This window comes from Leptonychotes weddellii, chromosome 10 (genome assembly GCF_054177405.1).
Source record: "Leptonychotes weddellii isolate Sample4059 chromosome 10, ASM5417740v2, whole genome shotgun sequence".
Taxonomy (NCBI): domain Eukaryota; kingdom Metazoa; phylum Chordata; class Mammalia; order Carnivora; family Phocidae; genus Leptonychotes; species Leptonychotes weddellii.
In genome coordinates this window covers 90,508,163-90,528,814 of record NC_138378.1, presented here as the reverse complement: position 1 = coordinate 90,528,814, position 20,652 = coordinate 90,508,163, and the positions used below count along the sequence as shown (strand labels likewise).

Genomic DNA, 20,652 nt, shown 5'->3' with positions numbered 1-20,652 from the left:
TGCACCAATTTATATTCCCACCAACAGTGTACAAGGGTTCCAATTTCTCCACATCCTCACCAACATTTTCTTCTCTTTTGGTAGTAACCATTGTGTGAACTGATCTCTCATTGTAGTTTTGATTTTTGTTTCCCTGATAATGAGTGACGTTGAGTATCTTTTTATATGCTTGTTGGCTATTAAATAAAACATTTTTTATATTTATTTTACCTATTTTTTTTCCTTTTTTATTTTTTTAAAGATTTTATTTATTTATTTGACAGAGAGATAGCGAGAGCAGGAACACAAGCAGGGGGAGTGGGAGAGGGAGAAGCAGGCTTCCCGCCAAGCAGGGAGCCCAACATGGGGCTCGATCCCAGGACCCCGGGATTATGACCTGAGCCGAAGGCAGACGCTTAATGACAGCCACCCAGGCGCCCCTTTACTTTTTTTAAAGTGTTCCTTCTAGAAAAAGGTCAGATTAGATCTGTGGCTGACATTGTTTTTATATGGATGTGCTGCTTTGCAGATGGGGGAACTAGAACGTACAGTGGCGTTTTAGCGAGCCAGACCTTATTCTTCCCACTCAAAGCACACCATTTCCATGGAACTTCCTCCTTTGATTGCTTTTGTTGACTTTACAGTGAAGATAATTAACCTAATCTTGTAAGTATCTTAAATGAGCTTTGTTGATAGCTACGTTCTTTAGGCAAATATAAACATCAGTTTTGGTTTACTTTTTTAAAACTCCATGGTACATGTGGGCTTTGAAAAAGTTGAAGGTGGGGTGGTTTGGTTCTTCAGGCATCTCAAGACTGCCTGGGAACCTGATGGTAGTCTTTACTAAGACCCAGTTCTGGCTTCTAGGCCCAGGCTCACTAGTTTGGACACCAAGAGAAGCAAATCCACTTTATAGGTCCTGAGTGGGGATAGAAAGTGAGAAAAGTGAAAGATTTTTTTTTTTTTTTTTTTTACTGGTTCCAAACAAAATTTAGTAATTGATAGCTGTGTAGACCGTTTTAAATTTTATATGTTTTTATTTTGAGATAATTATAGTTTCACATGCAGTTGAAAGAAATAATGCAGAGATCCTGGGGTGCCTGGCTGGCTCAGTTGGAAGAACTTACAGCTCTTGATCTTGGGGTTGTGAGTTCGAGCCCCACATTGGGTGTAGAGATTATTTAAGAATAAAATCTTTAAAAAAAAAAAAAAAAAAGGAAGAGATCCTATATGCCCTTTATATAGTTTCCCCCAGTGGCAGCATCTTGCGTAGTAGTACAATATCACAACCTGGAAGTGACATTGATAGAATCCAGCTACCTTATTCACATTTCACCAGTCCCACATGTACTCCACTTTGTGTGTACATGAGTGTAATTTACTACTGTGTCGTTTATCACATGTGGAGATGTGTGTGATCACCATTACAGTCAAGATACCGAACAATTCCATCCCAGGGATCCCACATGCTACCTTTTTGTAGCCACAGCTCCCTCCCTTCTGCTCCCACCCCCTGACAACCACTCATCTGTAGTGCATATCTACACTTCCGTCATATGTGACCTTTAGAGGTTGGCTTTTTCGCCCAGCATAATTCCATGGAGATCCACCCATGGTGTTGTGTATGTCAGTAATTGCTTGGGTTTTATTGCTGAGTAGACTTCCACGGTGTGATGTACCACAGTGGATTGACCCGTCGAAGGACATTCGGGTTGTTGGCAAGCTCTGGTGGGGGCCTGGCACCGCAGACACTTGGGGAGGGCTAGCCAGCCCACATGGCTTGTTATACGGCATCCCCTGGCACGTCTTCTGGCAGCTGCCAGTTGAAGAACAAGGGTACAGGCCTCCTGGTCAAGCCTCCTCACCCAGTGACGGGCCATGAGGCCACACCACGGCAACAAACTGCTGCCGTGAACAGTCCCATGCAGGTTTTTGCGTTTATGTGAGATTTCATTCCCAGAAGTGCAGTTGTTGGATCCTACGGTAGTTTAGTTTTTTTAAGTGCTATTTGCCAGAATGGCTGTACCATTTTATGTTCCCATCTACTACAATGTATGAGGGGCCCGGTTTTTCTAAGTCTTAGCCAGCATTTGGTGTCATCACTATTTGTTTTTAGTCATTCTGACACACGCCTCATTGTAGTTTTCATCTGCATTTCCCTCCTGGCTAATGGCGGTGAATATATTTTCATGTGTTCATTTGCATGTGTATACCCTTCTCCGTGAAGTGGCTGTTTTCTGTCTTTTGCTCATTTTCCAATTGATTGATTGGGTTTTTGACTCTCTCACTCTTTTTGAGAGCTTTCACACATTCTAGATTCAAGTCAGATAAGTGATTTGCAAATATTTTCTCCCACTCTGTAGCTTCTCTTTTCATCCTTTTCATAGAGCAGAAGTTTTAAATTTTAGTGAAGTCCAGTTAATCAGCTTTTCCTTTTATGGATCATGTTTTTGGTGTCATCTAAGAACTCTTTACCAAGCCTTAAGTCCCAAGATTTTTGCCTTTTTTTTTGCTAAAAGTTTTATAGTTTCACATTTTTTTATAAAAGTTTTATAGTTTCACATTTTACATTTGGATCTGTGATTCATGTTGAGTTAATTTGTGTGTAAGGTGTGAGGTATAGATCAAAGTCTATTCTTTTTGACTATAGGTACCCAATTGCTCCTGCACCATTTATGGAAATTGTTATCCTTTTCCACCTACTGTTAGCCCTCGAACAACATGAGGTGAGGGGCGCTGTGTGTGGAAAATCCATGCATAACTTTTGACTCCCCCAAAGCTTAACTACTGTGGCTACTGATGGCCTGCTGTTGACTAGAAGCCTTAACAAATAAACTGTTGATGAACGCATATTTTGTGTGTTATATGTATTGTATACTGGATTCTTATAATAAGCCGGAGGAAATAAAAGGTTGTTGAGAAAATCTTAAGGCAGAGGAAATACATTTACAGCATTCTACTGTATTTATTGAAAAAAACCCACCTATAAGTGGACCTTGTTGTTCAGGGGTCAGCTGTAATTGTTTTTGCACCTTTGTTAAAAATCAGCATGTTTTTGTGGATCTTTTTCTGCATTCTCGTTTGTGTTCTGTTGAACCATGTATCTGTCCCTCTGCCAAAACCACGCTGCCTTCATTACTGTAGTTGCATACTGGGCCATAGAAATGGATACAGTGATTCCTCAGACTTTATTTCTTAATTTTTTTTGCAAAATTATTTTAACCTGGGTCCCGTGCCTCTTCATCTATATTTTAGAATAAGCTTGTCTGTGCCTACAAAAACCTTGCTGGGGTTTCCATAGGAATTGTGTTAAACTTCTAGATCAGTTTAGGGGAGAATTTGCACCTTTACTAAGTTGAGTCTTCCAGTCCATAAACAGATATGTCTGTTCAAGTATTTTTTTGTAATTTTCAGTGTACAGATCTTGTACATGTTTTGTTAGACTTAATTCACTTGGGAGCAATTATTAATGGTTTTATATTTTTAAATTTATTTTCCACACATTCATTTTTAGTATATAGAAATGCAGTTCATGTTTGTGTGTTCTTGTATCTTGGAGCCTTGCTGAACTCAGTAGTTAACGAAGTTTTTTGTAAATGTCTTGGGAGTTCTATGAAGACATGTTATCTGCATGTAGGAAGTTTTATTTCTTCCTTTCTGATCTCTGTGCATTTTCTTTTTCTTGCCCTATTACACTGGCTAGAATTTCTAGTGTTATGTTGAATGAGAGTGGTGAGAGCAGACATCCTTGCTGACAGTTTTTATTATGAATGGAATAGGTGTTGGATTTTATAAAATGTTTATTCTGTGTTACTTTATATATGTAAATGTATGAATTTACTTATTTTAATTTGTTGATATGGTAAGTTACATTGATTTTCAGTGTTAATCTATCTCGCATGCCTGGGATAAGTCCTACTTGGTCAGGGTGTAGTTCATTTCATACATTCCTGGATTGAATTTGCTAATATTTTATTGAGGGTATTTGTGCCTAAGTTCATGAGAGCTATTTATCTGTTTTCTTTTTAGACTGTTCTGGTTTTGATCAGGGTCTTAACAGGGAGTTGGGAGATGGTCTCTCCTCCTTCCTTTTCCAGAAGAGATTGTGTAAAATTGGTATTAATTCTTTAAATGCTTGGTAGAATTCTCTAATGAGACCATGTAGACCAATTTCTTTCTTTGGAGGGGGTGGGGGGAAGTTTAAATTACAAATTCAGTTTTTGTAGGACTATTCAGGTTGTCTCTTTCATCTTGGTTAAATTTTAGTAGTTTGTGATTTTCAACCACAAGCAATTGGTCCATTGCTTCTAAATCGTTGAATAATGAGTATATAAAGTATTTATATTGTTTCCTTTTTGTCTTTTTAAGTGGGTGCAAGATCTGTTATGATAGCCCATTTCATTCTAGATATTGATGATTTATGTTTTCCTATTTTTTTATCCTTATCAGTCTTTCTGGAGGTTTATCGGTTTCATTTTTTAAAATCAGCACTTTATTTCATTCATTTTTCTCTATTTTCCTGTTTTCAGTTTTATTGTTTATTATTTCTTTTCTTTAGTTTGCTTTATGTTTATTTTGTCTTTTCTAGTTTCTTGAGGTAGGAACTTGGGAGTAACATTTTGAGACCTTTCCTCTCTCCTACTGTAAGCATTTAGTGCCATAAATTTCCCTTCACTACTGCTTTAACTGCATCCCATATGTCTAGGTATATTATGTTTTCATTTTTATTGACTTTCATGTGTTTTTATTTCCTTTGAAATTTGTTGAGGTCTGTTTTGGTAAATGATCCACAAGTGTTGAAAAATATCTGTATTCTGCTGTTGTATGGAGTGTTCATTATATATGTGTCGATTAGATCTTATTGGTTGATTGTGTTATCCAGTTCTCCTATATCCTTGCTGATTTTCTCTCTGGTAGTTCTGTCAATTGCTTAGACAAATGGTGTTGAAGTCCCCAACTATAATGATGGCTCTATTTCTCCTTTCAAATCTGTCAGATTTTACTTCATGTATTTTTGAGGCACAGTTGTTTGGTGTTTACACGTTTTGAATTGTTAATGTCTTCCTGTTGGATGATCATTTTATCATTGCTCTAGAGTCTACTTTATGTGATGTCAATATAGCCACTCCTGCTTTTTGTAAAAAATAATAATAATGATATGTCTTTACATGGTATATCTTTTTCCACTCATTTACTTCCAGCCTAATAATGTTGTATTTGAGGTAAGTTTTGGTATACAGCATATCTTCAAATAATACTTTTTTATCCACTCCATCAAATCTGTCTTCTAAATGGTATATTTAGATCATTTACATTTAAGATAATTGTTACTGTGTTAAGGCTTAAGTCTGCTCTTATATTGTCTCTGTTTCCTCTGTTTCTGGGTTTCTTTGTTTAAACTTTACTGTGGGTTATTTGAACATTTTTTACCATCCTGATTTATTTGTAGCATATGTATATATATATATTTTTAAGGAAACTCCACATGCATCTTGGAGCTTGAACTCACAACCCCCATATTTGTAGCATATGTATATATATATATATATTTTTAAGGAAACTCCACATGCATCTTGGAGCTTGAACTCACAACCCCAAAATCACAACCCCAAAATCAAACCCCAAAAGAGTCCTATGCTCCACAGACGGCCAGGTGCCCCTATGGTGTTTTTAAATATACATTGTTTAGAACAATTTCCTTAGTGGTTGTCTAAGTATTACAATATACAGACATAACTTGTTATGATCTATTGGCATTGATGGTATCAAGATTTTTTTATTTCAGCTGCAGTGTAGACACCTTACATCCCTTTAGGTCCCTTTACCTGCCCCACTTTTCAAATATAATTGTCTTAAACATTTCCTCTATATACATTGAGCACCATATCTGATGGTGTCATATTTTTTGCTTCATCCATCAAATGTAATTTAAGAAGCTTATGAGAAATAGGTGAGTTTATTATATTTCCTCCTCTCTTTTCCCCATTTCAATATTCTTTCCTTTCTGTGGTTCTAAGTCTTCTGTTATTATTTCCTTTGTGTTCAGAGGACTTCCTTTAGTCATTTCTAAATGATAGGCCTGCTAGCAACAAGCCTTAGTTCCTGTGTTTGAGAATGTCTTTGTTTTCCCTTCATTCCAAAAGGATATTTTCAGTGGATATAGAATTCACAGTTGATAGTTGTTTGTTTTGTTTTTTTCCTGGACTCAAAAGACCTGTCACGTCCTTCTGGCCTTCATTACTCCAGATGAGAAGTCTGTCATCTTTCAAGTGTTGTTCCCCCATAAGTATTGGTGTCATTTCTGCCTGGTGCCTTCCAAGGTTTTTTTCCTTTGTTTTTTAGTTTCCAGAAGTTTAATTATGATGAGTCTTGGATTTCTTTGGGTTTCTCCTTTTTGAGGTTCACTCAGCTTCTTAAATCTGTGGTTTTATGCTTTGTGCCAGGTTTGGGAAGTTTACAGCCATTATGTCTTTGACTGTTTTCTCAGTCCCTCCTCTCTTTTGGGACTGTGATGACAAGAATGTCTTTTTGTTGTGGTCTCACAGATCCCTGAGACTCTGTTCAGTTTTCATTCTATATTCTCTGTTTGGACCAAGTAAATTCTGTGGATCTAGCCGTGTGTCCACGGATTCTGTCGTCTGTCATTCCCACTCTGATTATTGAGCCCAGCCAGTGCGGTTTTCTTTTTCCCCGCCTTGTTAGGTGTAACTCACAACTTTTAAATTCTCAAATTTTTGCTTGCTTCTTCTCAGTGAGGCGGAAGTTCACATTCCTCCTTGGCCTTGCTGTTCCAGCAAAAGTGAGGCACCAAATTGCATGGCTTCATTGAGTTCATTTGGGGGGTGCATGCTTGGTTCCCCCCAGCCCCTGCTGACACCTGGAAGGGGGAAGTGGTGGAAGGCTGACTCACAGCCTTGCTTCTGCAAGGTGGAGGCTAAAGCTCAGCTCCTCTTGGCTCCTGCATTTACACCAGCGTGCGGGTGAGAAGTGGAATACCAGCCCTGCCTCCCACCACCCTGTTACCCTCATGATGCTGGGTGTGAGTTCCCAATCATTCTCCTTGATGCTAGGTGGGGTTGGAGGCTCAGTGACCCCCTGGGTCCTGTGGACACAGGAGGCTGGGGTGGGGAAAACCTACAGGCCACTAGCCCTGTCTCCTACCACCTCGCTCAGTCTTGTTGCTGCCAGGTGGGTGTGCAGGCTCAGCTCCCCACTGGGCCTTCCCCCAACCAAGGTGGGGAAGTGGTGTGCTAACTGGCTTTGACTTGTTCTGTCTCATTGCTCATTGATGCTTGGGGCCCGGGGTGGGGGGAGGGGGCTCAGCCTGTTGCCCGGCCTGCTGATAGAGGATGTGGGCACGTGTGTGTATGAAGTGGCAGCGAGCACTGCTTTATACCACCTTCTTGCTGCTGAGTGGGGTTGAAGGGTGAGCTTGCTGCTTGGGCCCCACTAATGCTACCCTGGAAGGGAGAGGGGGATCAGCATCATCTGCGTCCACTGGGCAGGGGATGAGACATAGCTACCAACGTGATTCCTCCAGCACTGTTCTGGCAGGGCAGTGGGATTGGCTCTGCCTGCTTCTGCCAGGGGCAAGATGGCAGATGAGCTCCCCCTTAGCCTGCTGCCACAGCCCCGCAGTGGAACCCCAGCACCAGCACTGCCCACCGAGCTGGGAATGGGTGGAAAACCAACTTCTGGCCTGGCCACGCTGAAACTGCAGCATGTGGTGTTCAGCTAGGTGAGGGCAGGTGCTGCCAAAAAGGGAATCTGTTGTGAGGCCACCTTTCCCCCGTGCTTTCGCTGGGAGAACAGGCTTTCCTGGGAGTGCTTTCTCTCCACGGGTGTTGGAGACCCACACAGTTGGAGAACTCCGCAGGGCCCTGTCCAGGATGTATGCAAAGTAATGAGGAAGCAGGGCACCTCTCGGCCATGTCATTCCTCAAGTCCCGGGGTCCCCAAGCAGCGCACCTCTTCTTTCCTCTGTCAGCATTTTCTTGTTTGTTTGCCCTCTCTAGGGTTTTTAGTAGCACAGGGCTGGACCTGGGGGTGTTGGGGTTGACCTCACCTTGGTGGGATTAGAAGTCTGTGTCTTCTTTTAACTAAATATTTATGGTGGGTGTTGATTGGCTCTGACTACAAAGTACTGCTTGGAATTTTAGCCACCACCTCTTTCACCCGCTGTTTTTATTTACTCTGTGGAATAATAGACTTTTAACACTGGGAAGAGATTTAGCAGTACTCCTAGCCACTGTTTTCAGATGATAACTGCAGTGTCTCTTGTAACTGCCTTGTGTGTGACCCCGGTGGTGAGCCCGTGGGGTGTCCACCCTACTTCTCTCCCATGTCCTGCCTGAAAACCATAGGGGTGACCCCAGTCAGATTCCACATGCCATAGGGGAACTTCTTATTAGAGAAAATAAGCCCCATAGTCCTGCATGATTGGACTGAGGCAGAAAAAGAGATTCATCGTGCATTAGTTTGTGTTGTTTTATATGTCAGGGTATTTGTGGTGTTAGATTTGAAGATGTGCATAGAACTGAATGGAAGGCAGTCTGATACCTTGCCTCCTGACGTTTTACACCAAGGAATTGGAGCACTTGCTCAGTGCCCAGGTCTTCTCATGCCCCTGGTCTGCAGTTGTCCCGCCTGTGTTGGGGGTGGGGGGCCTCCCCATGGACCACCCCCTCTCCCTGCCCCAGCCGCCACCTCCCACACCAGAATTCACTGGTCTTCACTCCTCCTCTGTGGGGGCAGCCTCAGTCTCTCAACATACTCCTCATGTGACAGAAGTCTAGCTTCTTTCTCATCTGGTCAGTGTCCTCTGGTGGTTCTGCTTGGTCAGTGGCTGGGACCTGTGCTGGGGCATGTGACCCAAGACTGCTTTCCTTCTCTGTGGAGGTCCTGTTGACATAAACCAAATGCCTGTCCTATAAGACCTTGCGGACTCGGCCCTATGCCATGTTCCAGGCTCTAAGCACCACGCCACCCACTCACCCTCAGACCCTGCTCTGAGGGCTCAGAGCAGACGGCCTGCCATTCCTTTCTTCTGCAGGGAATGTTGGGAGAAATGTGTGGGAGGGGGGGTCATCCTGGCACTATCCCAGCCAAAAAAAACTGTTGACTGTCCTAATGATATGGGAAAAATCTCTTAAATTGTTACACGTCCTTTTGACAGACTATGGTGCTGTCTTCCTAATGACGTTAAGAAGAATAATGGCATGGAAAATGCTGCTGGCATAAAGTTATGTTAGAAAAGGTTACAAAATTGTTGATGACATCTTACTGTCTTAGTCTGTTTTTGCTGCTGTAACAAAAATACCACAGACTGGGTGACTTAACCAAGAATCATTGATCTCATACTTCTGGAAGCTGGAAGTCTGAGATTAGGGTGCTGAGCATGTCCAGGTTCTGGGAAGGACCCTCTTCCTAAACTTACACACCACTGCCTTCTCACTGTGTCCTCACATGATGGAGAGAGACCTCTTAACAAAGGCATTGATCCCGTTCATGAAGGCTCCACGCTGGTGCTCTAATCACTTCCTAAAGGCCCCATCTCCTGATACCATCACACTGCTCAGCGTATGAGTTTATGGGAGGCAAAAACATTGGTGTTGAAGAAGTTTACAAAAAGTTAAGTGTAACAGAAGGATTAGAAGGAATATATATCAAAACGTTAAAAGCATAATTTTGCATTCAAGTTTCAAGTCTTCTCCGTGTGCCTCTTTGTGTTTGCAAAATCATAACTGGCATTTGTAATAGAATAAATCTAATATATAGTACATGTATGTCAAATTTTCTTTTAATTTTAATCATTTTTGGCATGCCCAGCAGCTTGTCATTGTGACATGTACATCTTATTTATATGATTCAGTATTAAGTGTCATGCCCCTTATGTTGGTAAAGATTTCATCCAGAAGGGGCACCCGGGTGGCTCAGTCATTAAGCATCTGCCTTTGGCTCAGGTCATGATCCCAGGGTCCTGGGATTGAGCCCCGTGTTGGGCTCCCCGCTCAGCAGGTAGTCTGCTTCTCTCTCTCCTGCTCCCCCTCCCTCCCCGCACTCGTACTCTCTCTTTCTCTCAAATAAATAAAAAAAACTTCAAAAAAAAAAAAGGATTTCATCCGGAAGATCAAGCTCACAACCCATCACCAGAAGTATTTCCAGATAGACATTAGCCGCCTAATATATTCTTCTGGGGTCTGATTTTTATTTAGCGAAGTGAGTGTTTTATTGTGAAGCATCTCCATCCAGTGGGCTTACAGGTTGTTTGGCATGGGTGGACTGCTGCTGTGTTCCCTGCAGGGCTGCGCATAAGTCTGGGACAGGATCTAGGTGGAATCCTAGCTGTTCTGCAGACCCACCAAGTGACCTGAGCAGACCTGCTAGTCTGTCTGAGTTTGTTTTCTCATCTGTCAAATGAAGACAGAAGTGCTCACCTCTGGGTTGTGGGAGCTTCCACATAAGAAAGCAGCTGGTGAGGGGCGCCTGGGTGGCTTAGGGTGGTTCAGTTGGTTAAGCGTCTGCCTTCGGCTCAGGTCATAATGTCAGGGTCCTGGGATCAAGCCCCACATTGGGCTCCCTGCTCAGCGGGGAGTCTGCTTCTCCCTCTCCCTCTGCCCCTCTCTTTCTGCTGAAGCTCTCTCTTTCAAATAAATAAATAAAATTAAAAAAAAAAAAAGCATCTGGTGGGAACCCAGTGGCTAATCTCTCCTTGTTCCTCAACAACCTGTTAGAGCCATGACATGTCAGTAAGTATAAAGGAGCTGTTTCAGGAGTATAGGAAACTCACAGGGAAGTGAATTCATCTGGAAATGCTGCTATAATTCTAACTCCCCCAGGGCCCAGAACAAACAAGCAAAAGGGATCTTTTCTAGAAACTGGCCTGGTGGGGGTGGGGAGGGGAGGTCTGAATCACCCCTCACCTGCCCGTGAACCTGCACATCACCCTAAAAAGAACCTTGGCTTCATTGGCAAGTCTGTAGACCATGGAGAGACATCTGGAAACCACACTGTGTCTGAGCTGGGCCTGTGTCGGGGACACCTGTGAGAGATGGCCCATTGCATTTGGCAGAAACTTGACTATAGTTCAGCGTGTGTATTTGGAGAAAGAATGGTCTTGAGACATAAGTCACAGGCTGAACTGCTTTTTCCTGTGGTCAAATATTAAGCAGCCCTTTTTGAAATGAGATATTTTGCTTTTTTGGTTTAACATTAGAAATATTCCTTGCCTCAATAGAATGAAGAATTTTAAAATGGCTTTTTTTTTTCCTTTGAAGGAATTTATGCTCCTTTAGCCATCTGTTAAATTTGGGGTTTCATTTCTGAACGAGTGAATCATGAATGCTTGGGAACTTTTTCTTCACGTGCTGTGAGGTCACCAATGCCAACGGAACAAACAGCATTTCCCTGGTGGACAAGTTTAAGCCCCATTTGTAAGAGCCCATGCCTTTGTGGTTTTCAGTATTTATTAGAATGAGTTGGTATCCCCCAGTGTGCTCTGGGAAACCAAATTCCCTTTGTATTTCCTCTCTTCTCTGCCCTGGAGCAGATCCCTGTGGTCTGTGAGTAGTTATGGCTCAGCCAGACAGTGATGGAGAGAAGCAGCCCCTGAAGGGCCTGCTGAGGGCCATTCTCGGCTCAGCTCCTGTCTGCCTGGGCTGTGTGTGCCCACGGGCATGAGTGAGGATGGGGGTCTGTGCTTGAGTTACAGCCTGAGCGTGTCTCCCCTTCTCCAGCATCTGCGCTCAAAGAGGACACAGGCCAGCTGACTGCATGGATTGTGCCGGCAGCCCTGAGAGCTGGGATGTTCTGTCCCCTTGAGAAGCAGAACTCCGGGATTTGGAAACGGGTTGAGGGCACATCTGGTGTTGGAAGTGGGAACTCAGGCCTTTGGCACTGATGCTTTAATTTGGGCTTTGCTGACCTTTAGAAGTGAAGATGGTTTTAAAGCTAAAATTTTGTTAAAAAAAAATAGAATCGGGGCACCTGGGTGGCTCAGTAGGTTAAGTGTCTGCCTTCGGCTGAGGTCATAATCCCGGGGTCCTGGGATTCAGCCCCGCGTTGGGCTCCCTGCTCAGCGGGAAGCCTGCGTCTCTCCTTCTCCCACTCCCCCTGCTTGTGTTCCCTCTCTCACTCTCTGTCAAATAAATAAAATCCTAAAAAAAAAAAAAAAATAGAATCAATCATTTTATGACCTTCTTTAGGAGTGAAAATGGTTTTAAAGCTAAAATTTTGTAAAAAGAAAAAAAAGAATCAGTCATTTCAGTCTAAGAAGGGTATGTGTTCAAATTCAGACAGGTTCAACGTGATGATTCTTAACTATATGAGTTGCTCTGGGAACTTTCCTCCCCCTAAAATATGTCACATTCCTGAATCCTGAACCAGAGCGTTCTTCCTATTCCATTTACTGAAATGTTTTGATATAACCAGTTTATAGATTCAGTGAGTAATTTGAGACTTTGTAAAAGAAGATGGCTTAAGCAAAAAGGACTTACTTGTTTCTTACAAATGTGTGTCTGTGAAGGTGTATGAGGTGAATTGAGCTGCTCAACCTTAGTTTATTGAGAGAGTTACTTTTCTGTGGAATAGTGTGTTGGAAGAAAGACTGATAGATTTCTTGTGGGTTTTTTTCCGTTTTTTCATCTCTTGAGAAGGTTTTTTTTTTTTTTAAGATTTTATTTGAGAGAGAGCGAGCAGGGAGAGTGGCAGGTGGGGGGGGAGAGTGGCAGGTGGAGAGGGAGAGAGACAATCTGAAGCCGACTCCCCACTGAGTGGGAGACCCAAGACTGTGACCTAAGCCAAAACCAAGAGTCAGATGCTCAACCGACTTGAGTCACCACGTACCCCTCTTGAGAAGTTTTTTAACACAAAGTAGTCTAGAAATGAATTCTGGATATATGCTATGTTAGTATGTATTTACATTTAGACCCCAATATTACTAACACCTGAGCATAACTTCTACTGAACTGGTCAAAACAACTTACCAATTTAAGAAAACAGTTTGGTGCATAATGGCAGGAGCCCACATATTTGTAGATTTAATGCGAATTCAAGTAATATTTAATGCAACTTAGGAATACCCCCAACTCCTTTTTTCACTTGAATTTTCCCACTGTGCTTATTGGAAGCTTAGAACTGTGTTTTCTCTGTAGTCCTTTTTACTGATAGTATGTCATGAAGTATGGGCATGGAAAGTTACAGGAAGTGACCCAGTCCAGTCTTGATCCCCCCACTGACCCATTACAGCCCCTGGGGCTTGTCCCTCAATCTGGTGAGGCACGAATGTCCTCTCCTGATATAGAAGGGTGTTGTAGCCATCAGTAGTGGTCAGAGGACTGGAGGGGCCGGGGTGGGGTGGGGTGGGGTGGGGGTAGGGCTCGCGCCGAATTACAGCCACCCCAGTTGAATCTGTATTGCACAGAGGGTTTCTGAGTACAGGGGTAGCCAGACCATTTTGCCCCGTTTATGAACCCACGAGGCATCAGAGCTGGGCCAGCAGTCTGTCACACCCTGCAGGGGTGATACGTACTGGTGGGGAGGAAGAAGCATGTGTGAACCAGAACAGATAAATGACCTTCAAACCACCAGACCTGATGGTCTTTAAGGGCAGAATTCCACACAGCTTACGCTTGGACTTGTGCCAGTGGTGACTCTAGCTTCCATGCTTTTTCCGTGTGGAAGAACGTGGCACAGTTACCTGCCTCATATTTGTATGGGTAACAGGCAATGCCTGGGCCTTCTCCCCTGTAATTGCTGAGTCATGCAAAGGTTAGGTAGTGTCTTGAACGGTAGTACAGGCTGGTCAGTGGATGAAGGAAATTGAGCCTCAGCCCGTGTTTCTCATTGACCACGCACTGAACTACTCCACTGGCTTGAGCTTTCCAGTGTCCTTACTGTATATGCAACATTTAATTCTTACAACATTTCTATTTATCACTGTGTTTCCTACAAAAGGCTATGGGGCATGTGTTCGCCTGTGTCCCTTAGAGGTGGGACACCCGCTTGCAGCCTAAATGTGCTTGTGCTCAGTGAAATCGCACAAGCTTTGTGAGATTTCTAGGGAGGAGTCACACAGCCCGACTGTGACAGATAGATGTTTTAAGGACAGATATGTAAACCATTAAATGTGCAAGCACAACGATTATGTCTTTGTGATTACACCGAAGAGTGTCTGGAATTGCGGTGTCAAGTTTGTCTGTCTTCTCTTATGACGTGCTTTAAAAAGAGGCAGCTGCCTTTCATGAATTCGTCGTAAGGGAGAAGCTTTCAGTGCGCCTGAGACTTCTTGTGAGTTACCGCTGCCCATAACATCTATGTTAACAGGTTAGTGCTTCATTTGGTGGGTGGCCGTTATAAATTCCAACTGTGGAAATAAAATTGATAGACTTTTGCATGTTTTAAAAAACTGCTTAAGGGGCACCTGGGTGGCTCAGTTGGTTAAGCATCTGCCTTCTGCTCAGGTCATGATCCCAGGGCTCCTTGCTCCTGGGGGAGTCTGCTTCTTCCTCTCCCTCTGCCTGCCGCTCCCCCGGCTTGGGCTCTTTCTCTCTGTCAAATAAATAAAAATCTTTACAAAAATAATAAAAAAGGAAAGAAAAACTGCTTAAGATGTAGCTTCTCAAGACTGTTTTTGCCCCAAGTCTTGGTCTTCACGATCACTGAGATGAAATACAGTAATCTTAAGGCCTTAGTGGGAATTAGAAGAGATTTTTGTCACCTGTTTCCTGCTGCTGGTATTCCGTTTCATAGAGGAAGCCCCACTTACTCTGTAGTCAGGAGTTTTTCTTTCCTTTTTTTTTTTTTTCCAGGGGAAAGCACGAACGCAGTCCACCACTTTTATATTTGTGATTTAAATGTTCATTTCGTCACCAAGATCAGCTTTTTAGCTAGGTATAACATATAAGTTACCGAAAGGTAGTAACTTCCAATTTTTTAACACTTTATTCTTGAGGAATGGCCTTAAGTGAATTAGTGTATGAAGTTGTATATTTACTCTTAAAAGACCTTTAAAAAGCACTTTTTTTCTTTATAGTTGTGATGGAGTAAATGGTGGAATAAACTGGATAGGAAGTTGTCAGCAGAAGGGGTATAGGGTATATGCCTCTGTCTTAAAGCAAGCTCAGAGTTGCTCTTCACTTGACTGTACTTAGTTCTGGGGTTATTTTTATTTGTTTTTCGAAATAAGATGGCACAGCCAAATCCCCTGTGACCCTGTGAAAGGAATTTAAGACTATAGAAATAGAGCTGCAGCTGTCTCAGCAACTTGGTGCAGCTAGGGTCAGTGGGAGAGGAAATAGCAGAAGTAGCGTCCCGTGTCCTGCCCCCGTCAGACCTAGTACAGACCACCACGCGCTCTTCAGAGCAACACACTTCAGGAGCACACCAGGGGGGACCAGGATGGTGATGGTGGGTCTTCCCACTGCTCGCCATAAAAGGCACATGGAAGGAGCTGGTTCAGGACCAGGTTTGGGGCGTGTGGTGGTGGCAGCTTCCTTAATTGAAGAGCGGTGAGGGGACCCTGGGTGGCCCAGTCGGTTAAGCATCCGACTCTTGACCTCAGCTCAAAGTCTTAATATCAGGGTTGTGCGTTTGGGCCCCACGTTGGGCTCCACACCGAACGTGGAGCCTACTTAACAAAAGAAAAAGAAAACAATTAAAAGAGGGGTAATGATGGAGAGGGACTGTAGATTGTCTTTATAGGCCCAGGGGACAGAAGCAAAATTGAGGTGGGGCTTGGAAGGGGGGACATTTCCATTCCCTATGAGGATGCACTTTGTAGCATCTAATGCCCTTCAGTGAGGACCGCCCTGCCTCAGGAAAAAGCAGGCCACCCGCTAGGCAGTGGGCGTGCAGGCCAGGCGAGCTGGCCTCATGTTGCGGATGGCCCCTGTGCCGGGTCTCCCACCTGCCTAAGATGCTAGACTTCTGCTGTGAGTGAGCGCTGGCAGGTATGTCCTTGGACAGAGACCTGGAAACTCGGTCTGGGTTTGCTGCCGGCCTGTCACTGGCTTCTAGTAAAGATGTGAACATGTGTGTGGGGGGCAGCTCAGGTGAAATGGGGAACTAGGTCTTCTGGTGTTGAACAGTCAGTGAGTGAAGAGGCATCATAGCACATTGGTCTTAATGCCTTAGATTCAAATTTCATTGTGAGAAGCGTAATGGTGGAAGGGGAAAGATGATGCATGCTGGTTTCCAGACTTCTGTCCAGCTTCACAGCCGTGGTTTACTGGCAGTTTCCAAATGGTCAGCCTGGAAGTGGATCAAAGCAGCTTGTTTTGACTTCCTTACTCAAGGCCACATAAAAGCATGGACAACACGCACTGAAAGGAGTAAGTATAAAACACTGGCTTCCTCTCCTGAACTTCATTATTTGTGATGGTGCTGTCTCCTAGCAGCTGTTTATAAAGTACAGACTTGACACTGCCATGTACCAGGGGAAAACAGATGGAGGAACTTTCTGAGCACCGATACTGCGATCACTGTGTTTTATTTCTAATTGCTCTCATGATCCTACAGGGGCTCAGTGCAATTGATAAAAGATTGATCAACAAATAAAATGATGCAAGGGAGAAACAGACTGGGGGCGGGGATGCATGTGGTGAAATTGGGTTCTGGCTCATTTTATTTCCGAGAATCAGTGGAGTTTCTAAAGGTGATTCTGATGGCATTTCCTGCAGTGAAACTTACGAGAGTGGCAGTCGCTCTTGCCCCCATGGCTAACTGGGAATCCTGGGGCACGTGGGCCTGATCACTCAGGTGGGTTTCCTAAGGAACCCATAGCAGGCCGGCTGGCTGTGTCCTTTTTCCTCTTGTAAGCTTGTGGATAGCTGTGACTTGATAAAGATATTTCTGAAGATACTTACTTAAATAAGGAGACTATTGGGTTGAATAGACAGCCCAGAATTTTTATTTTCCCAAGTGAATGTTGCCCTTAAGAGTGGTCACCTGCAAAGGCAGCACTTCATCTGAACATTTCTGGAATACTCTTTTGGAGGTGGTTTGGCACTGGTTTCAGAGCCGACTGAGAAATGGTCCTTTAGAGGGTCCTTATGGTTTTTGGTTAAATTAGACTGTCCTTGGAGAATAAAGATGGATGACCCTGAGATGTTGAGAGGAAGGGCCCCCACAGTCCCTGGTAAGTGCCAGGCAAAATGTGTGCTTGTCTAAGTATGATCCATTGTGTGTTGAAAATAAAAACGATCATGTCATCAAAGTTCTACATTCCATAGCTGTTCGGAGACCGAAAAATCCTTTCTCAGCTCTGAGTTGAATACATATTCAGAGCTTAATTCATGCCGACTACTTTAAAATCTGATCTTGATTCTGCCTAAGTATTCGTGGATTACTGAACATCTGAAAACAGAGTAGCGTGACGTATTTCCATGAATTTTAATTTGATGTCTGGTTCCGCACTTGAAATGCCAGTGCGGACGTGCAGGGAACGAAAAGAGTGGCCGCCCCTCGCCAGTGAGAGCTGCCCCAGTCCTGTCGCTCGGCATGAGACCGCAGTCGTGTGAGCCCACGTGTAGGACACGGTGCCCCCGGCGCACATACACACCGCACAAGGTGGCGTTTGTCACTGCCCTCCCAGAGCAGGACAGCTGGGTGTAGAAACGGTGGCCGTGGTGTTGTGATGGGACCTCCATTCCTTTAACACCTGCTGTTGGTAACAATGGGGTGGGGGCAGGTGGGCGTTCAGGAGAAATCAGAAGGTTTGGTTAGGCTGATGCTGAGCTATGAATTGAGAATCTCGAGGGGGTTTTTGTTTGTTTGTTTGTTTGCTTTTTCCCCCCATTTTCCCACCCTAGCTGACCGTGCTACAGAAAGCCCTTTCTGAAAGCCCCAGCCTGATTTCACTATCGGCCACTTAACCACGACATTAATTTTTTCAATTGCTAAGCTTCTAAGATTTGAAATTACCATATGGGTTGGAAAATGTTCTGTAGCGGAACCAGAACAGTCTGTTAATTAAATACCACACGTCTTTCCGTAACTCAAAGTTCTTTGACGTTAAAAAATGTCCTCCTTTCCATCCCTCCCCTCCCCCACCCTGGTGTAGAAAAATGAATTAATTAGACCTCAGTATTTTTTCTGTAGGAGATAATGGCACCAGGAAATTCTGGATCTCAAAAGATTGTTTCTACGAGCTTTGACGAAAATTCAGCTAACATTTCACACCTTTGACAGAATTGCCTGTGTCTGACACAGTTGCATTATTTTTGATCAGTGGCTTTGGTTAGACAGTCTGGACCTAGCAGGTTCCCCCAACCCAGGCTGGTGCTTGCAGGAGTGGAGCTGGCCTTCCGTGGGCTTTAGGTTACTGCTGTGGGGTGGCTTTACTTTTAGATCAGTATATATTTTATTCTGCTTTTTTTCCCCTAAGTGTTAGTGTCAGGCTTATGGAGTGACATGATTTCTTAAATGCGGAAACTACATTTTTTTATGGGCTAAAAGGCACTTCCCCAGAATTTTCCGTTGGAGGAATTTTCTATGTGCATGTAAAATTGCCTTATAAGTTAAAATTTTTATCTTCTTGACTAGTAATAAGAGTTTTTGTTTCAAATAGAGACCCATTTTATTGATCAGGTCTCCGCATTTACGGTTGTGAAGCATATTGCAGATAGAAAGTAAAATATTTGTGCTTGATACTTACTAGAAATGTAAATGTAAAGTATCTTTTCGATAGATGGACTATATTATTATAATGGGTGTAGTCGGGTCAGTATATGGGTAGAATTATGAGACTGAGGGTAGACCGGTGTGTTGAGTATTCCCTGCCTCTGAGCCCCGCCTGCTTCAGGTGCACCTTTAGAAGACCAGACCGTGGAACCCTTCACCGTTGTGGTGGTTCACGCTCTGGGTGACAGTGGCACAGAATTAAGCAGATGAATTTGAGCTTTGACCAGCACTACCCTGGGGCTGACAGACTCATTCTCTAGGGTCAGCCAGACCCCATTCTTTTGTTTTGGTGACATGAGGCCAAATAGGACAGTCACTAAGATTAAACTAGTGATGAAGTTAAGCTTCCCCCACCCCCAAGAGAGAAGATATTTTTGTCACTTCAGAAGTAATCTTTGAAATTTATCTTGAAAAACTCACTGTACTGAGATTAAGACTACCCTCTTAAAATACAGGAATAGGATGCCTTTTAAAATATTCAAAATAGAACTTTTAAATAAGCTTACTTTATAATTGTCTATTCTGTGGACATGTTAGGTAGGTTTTATTGCAGGATGAATGATTGTCATTCATTTTAGCTTTATAGATTTAAGGAACAAGAACAAAAAGCCCCAGTTTCTTCAAAAGCCAAATGGTGACACATGCTGTATAAGAGTAGTCCAGGCAGATCAGTCTCCTTGGCGAAAGTTAATTTCTGTTGTTATTACTGGATTATATTGTGTTGTTACTCTCCAAGTCAACTTAAACAAAAATACACCTCAGTACATTTAGAGAGCTCTAATCTGTTGTTCTGACCAGTCAGTGTCTGCTTAGCCGGGTCTCATCCGTTATCTTTGATTACTTAAAACTCCAGGACGTCCCCAAGGTTTCTCGCCTGTTGCTCAGTGTTCTCGGGGTCTGGTCTGTGGAGCATCTGCACCAGAGTTGCCTAGGAAACTGTGCGCGGGCGGCCTCCTGGGCCTCCCACAGACACTCCCACCCTGTGTCTTACTGCCACACACTTTGGGAATATGTCTGTGTCTGTACGTTTATTTAAGCTACCGAACTGTTCTTGTCTAGAGAAGAAACCTGTACTTACCTCCTTTGCGTCCTTCACTAAATTACAACAGAGCATTTATCTCTAAGAAGAACAGGATGGGTTTGGCCACCAAGGTTCCATATTTCCTTCTTAGCTGCTGGCTAGGTTGACATGTTCACTAGGTGCTAGTTGGATGATAAGCCAACTTCTGACACAGACTGACTCCTTTGATAGTTACCAGCCCAAGCATAAGCCAGGCAGAACCTTCCAAACCACACGCATAGTAAGTAAAGTAAGGTGTTAAGTAGAATGCAGTAGGCTTCATCTTCAAGTTGGGGGAAATTAACTGGGGGAGTTATTTTTGTTTCATGTTCTAACAGGTAAAAAGTTTACCTGTGTAAACAGGTAGTGTCGTGTCCAGAGAAACTTAACATTTAAATGTTGAAAGTTAACCCACAAGGATGTGAACTCCACAGGAGCAGGGCTTGGCCTGTTTGGTTGCTGTACCCAGAGCACCTCCTAGAACAGTGTCTGGCACATGGGCATTCGTACTTGTTGGGTATATTAGTGAATGTCTTGATTGATTAAACACTGGGTAACTTGCCAGTTGTGTTTTTTTTATTATTTTTTAATTTTATTATGTTATGTTAGTCACCATACAATACATCATTAGTTTTTGATGTAGTGTTCCACGATCCATTGTTTTCGTGTAACACCCAGTGCTCCGTGCAGTACGTGCCCTCCTTAATACCCATCACCGGGCTAATCAATCCCCCCACCCCCCTCCCCTCTAAAACCCTGTTTGTTTCTCAGGTCCATAGTCTCTCATGGTTCATCTCTCCCTCCAATTCCCCCCCGCCATGTTTCCCTTCCTTCTACTAATGTCCTCCATGTTATTCCTTATGTTCCACAAAATAAGTGAAACCATATGATAATTGATTTTCTCTGCTTGACTTATTTCACTTAGCATAATCTCC

The 20,652-nt window shown here is 43.4% G+C and overlaps 1 protein-coding gene across 7 annotated transcripts in view; it reads left to right on the top strand.

Moving 5' to 3' along the window:
- BCL2L11 (BCL2 like 11) overlaps nucleotides 1–20,652 on the top strand; it is a 47,452-nt gene that overhangs the window by 7,383 nt on the left and 19,417 nt on the right. The window contains exon 3 of one of the 7 annotated variants that reach the window (XM_081796798.1): nucleotides 11,715–13,318. The exons of the other annotated variants lie outside the window; for them this stretch is intronic. Within the exon in view, the coding sequence (XP_081652924.1) occupies nucleotides 11,715–11,878 (164 nt within the window). The 3' untranslated portion in view covers nucleotides 11,879–13,318. Of the gene's footprint in view, nucleotides 1–11,714; nucleotides 13,319–20,652 lie in introns of those variants that run through there. 7 annotated transcript variants of the gene reach the window in all.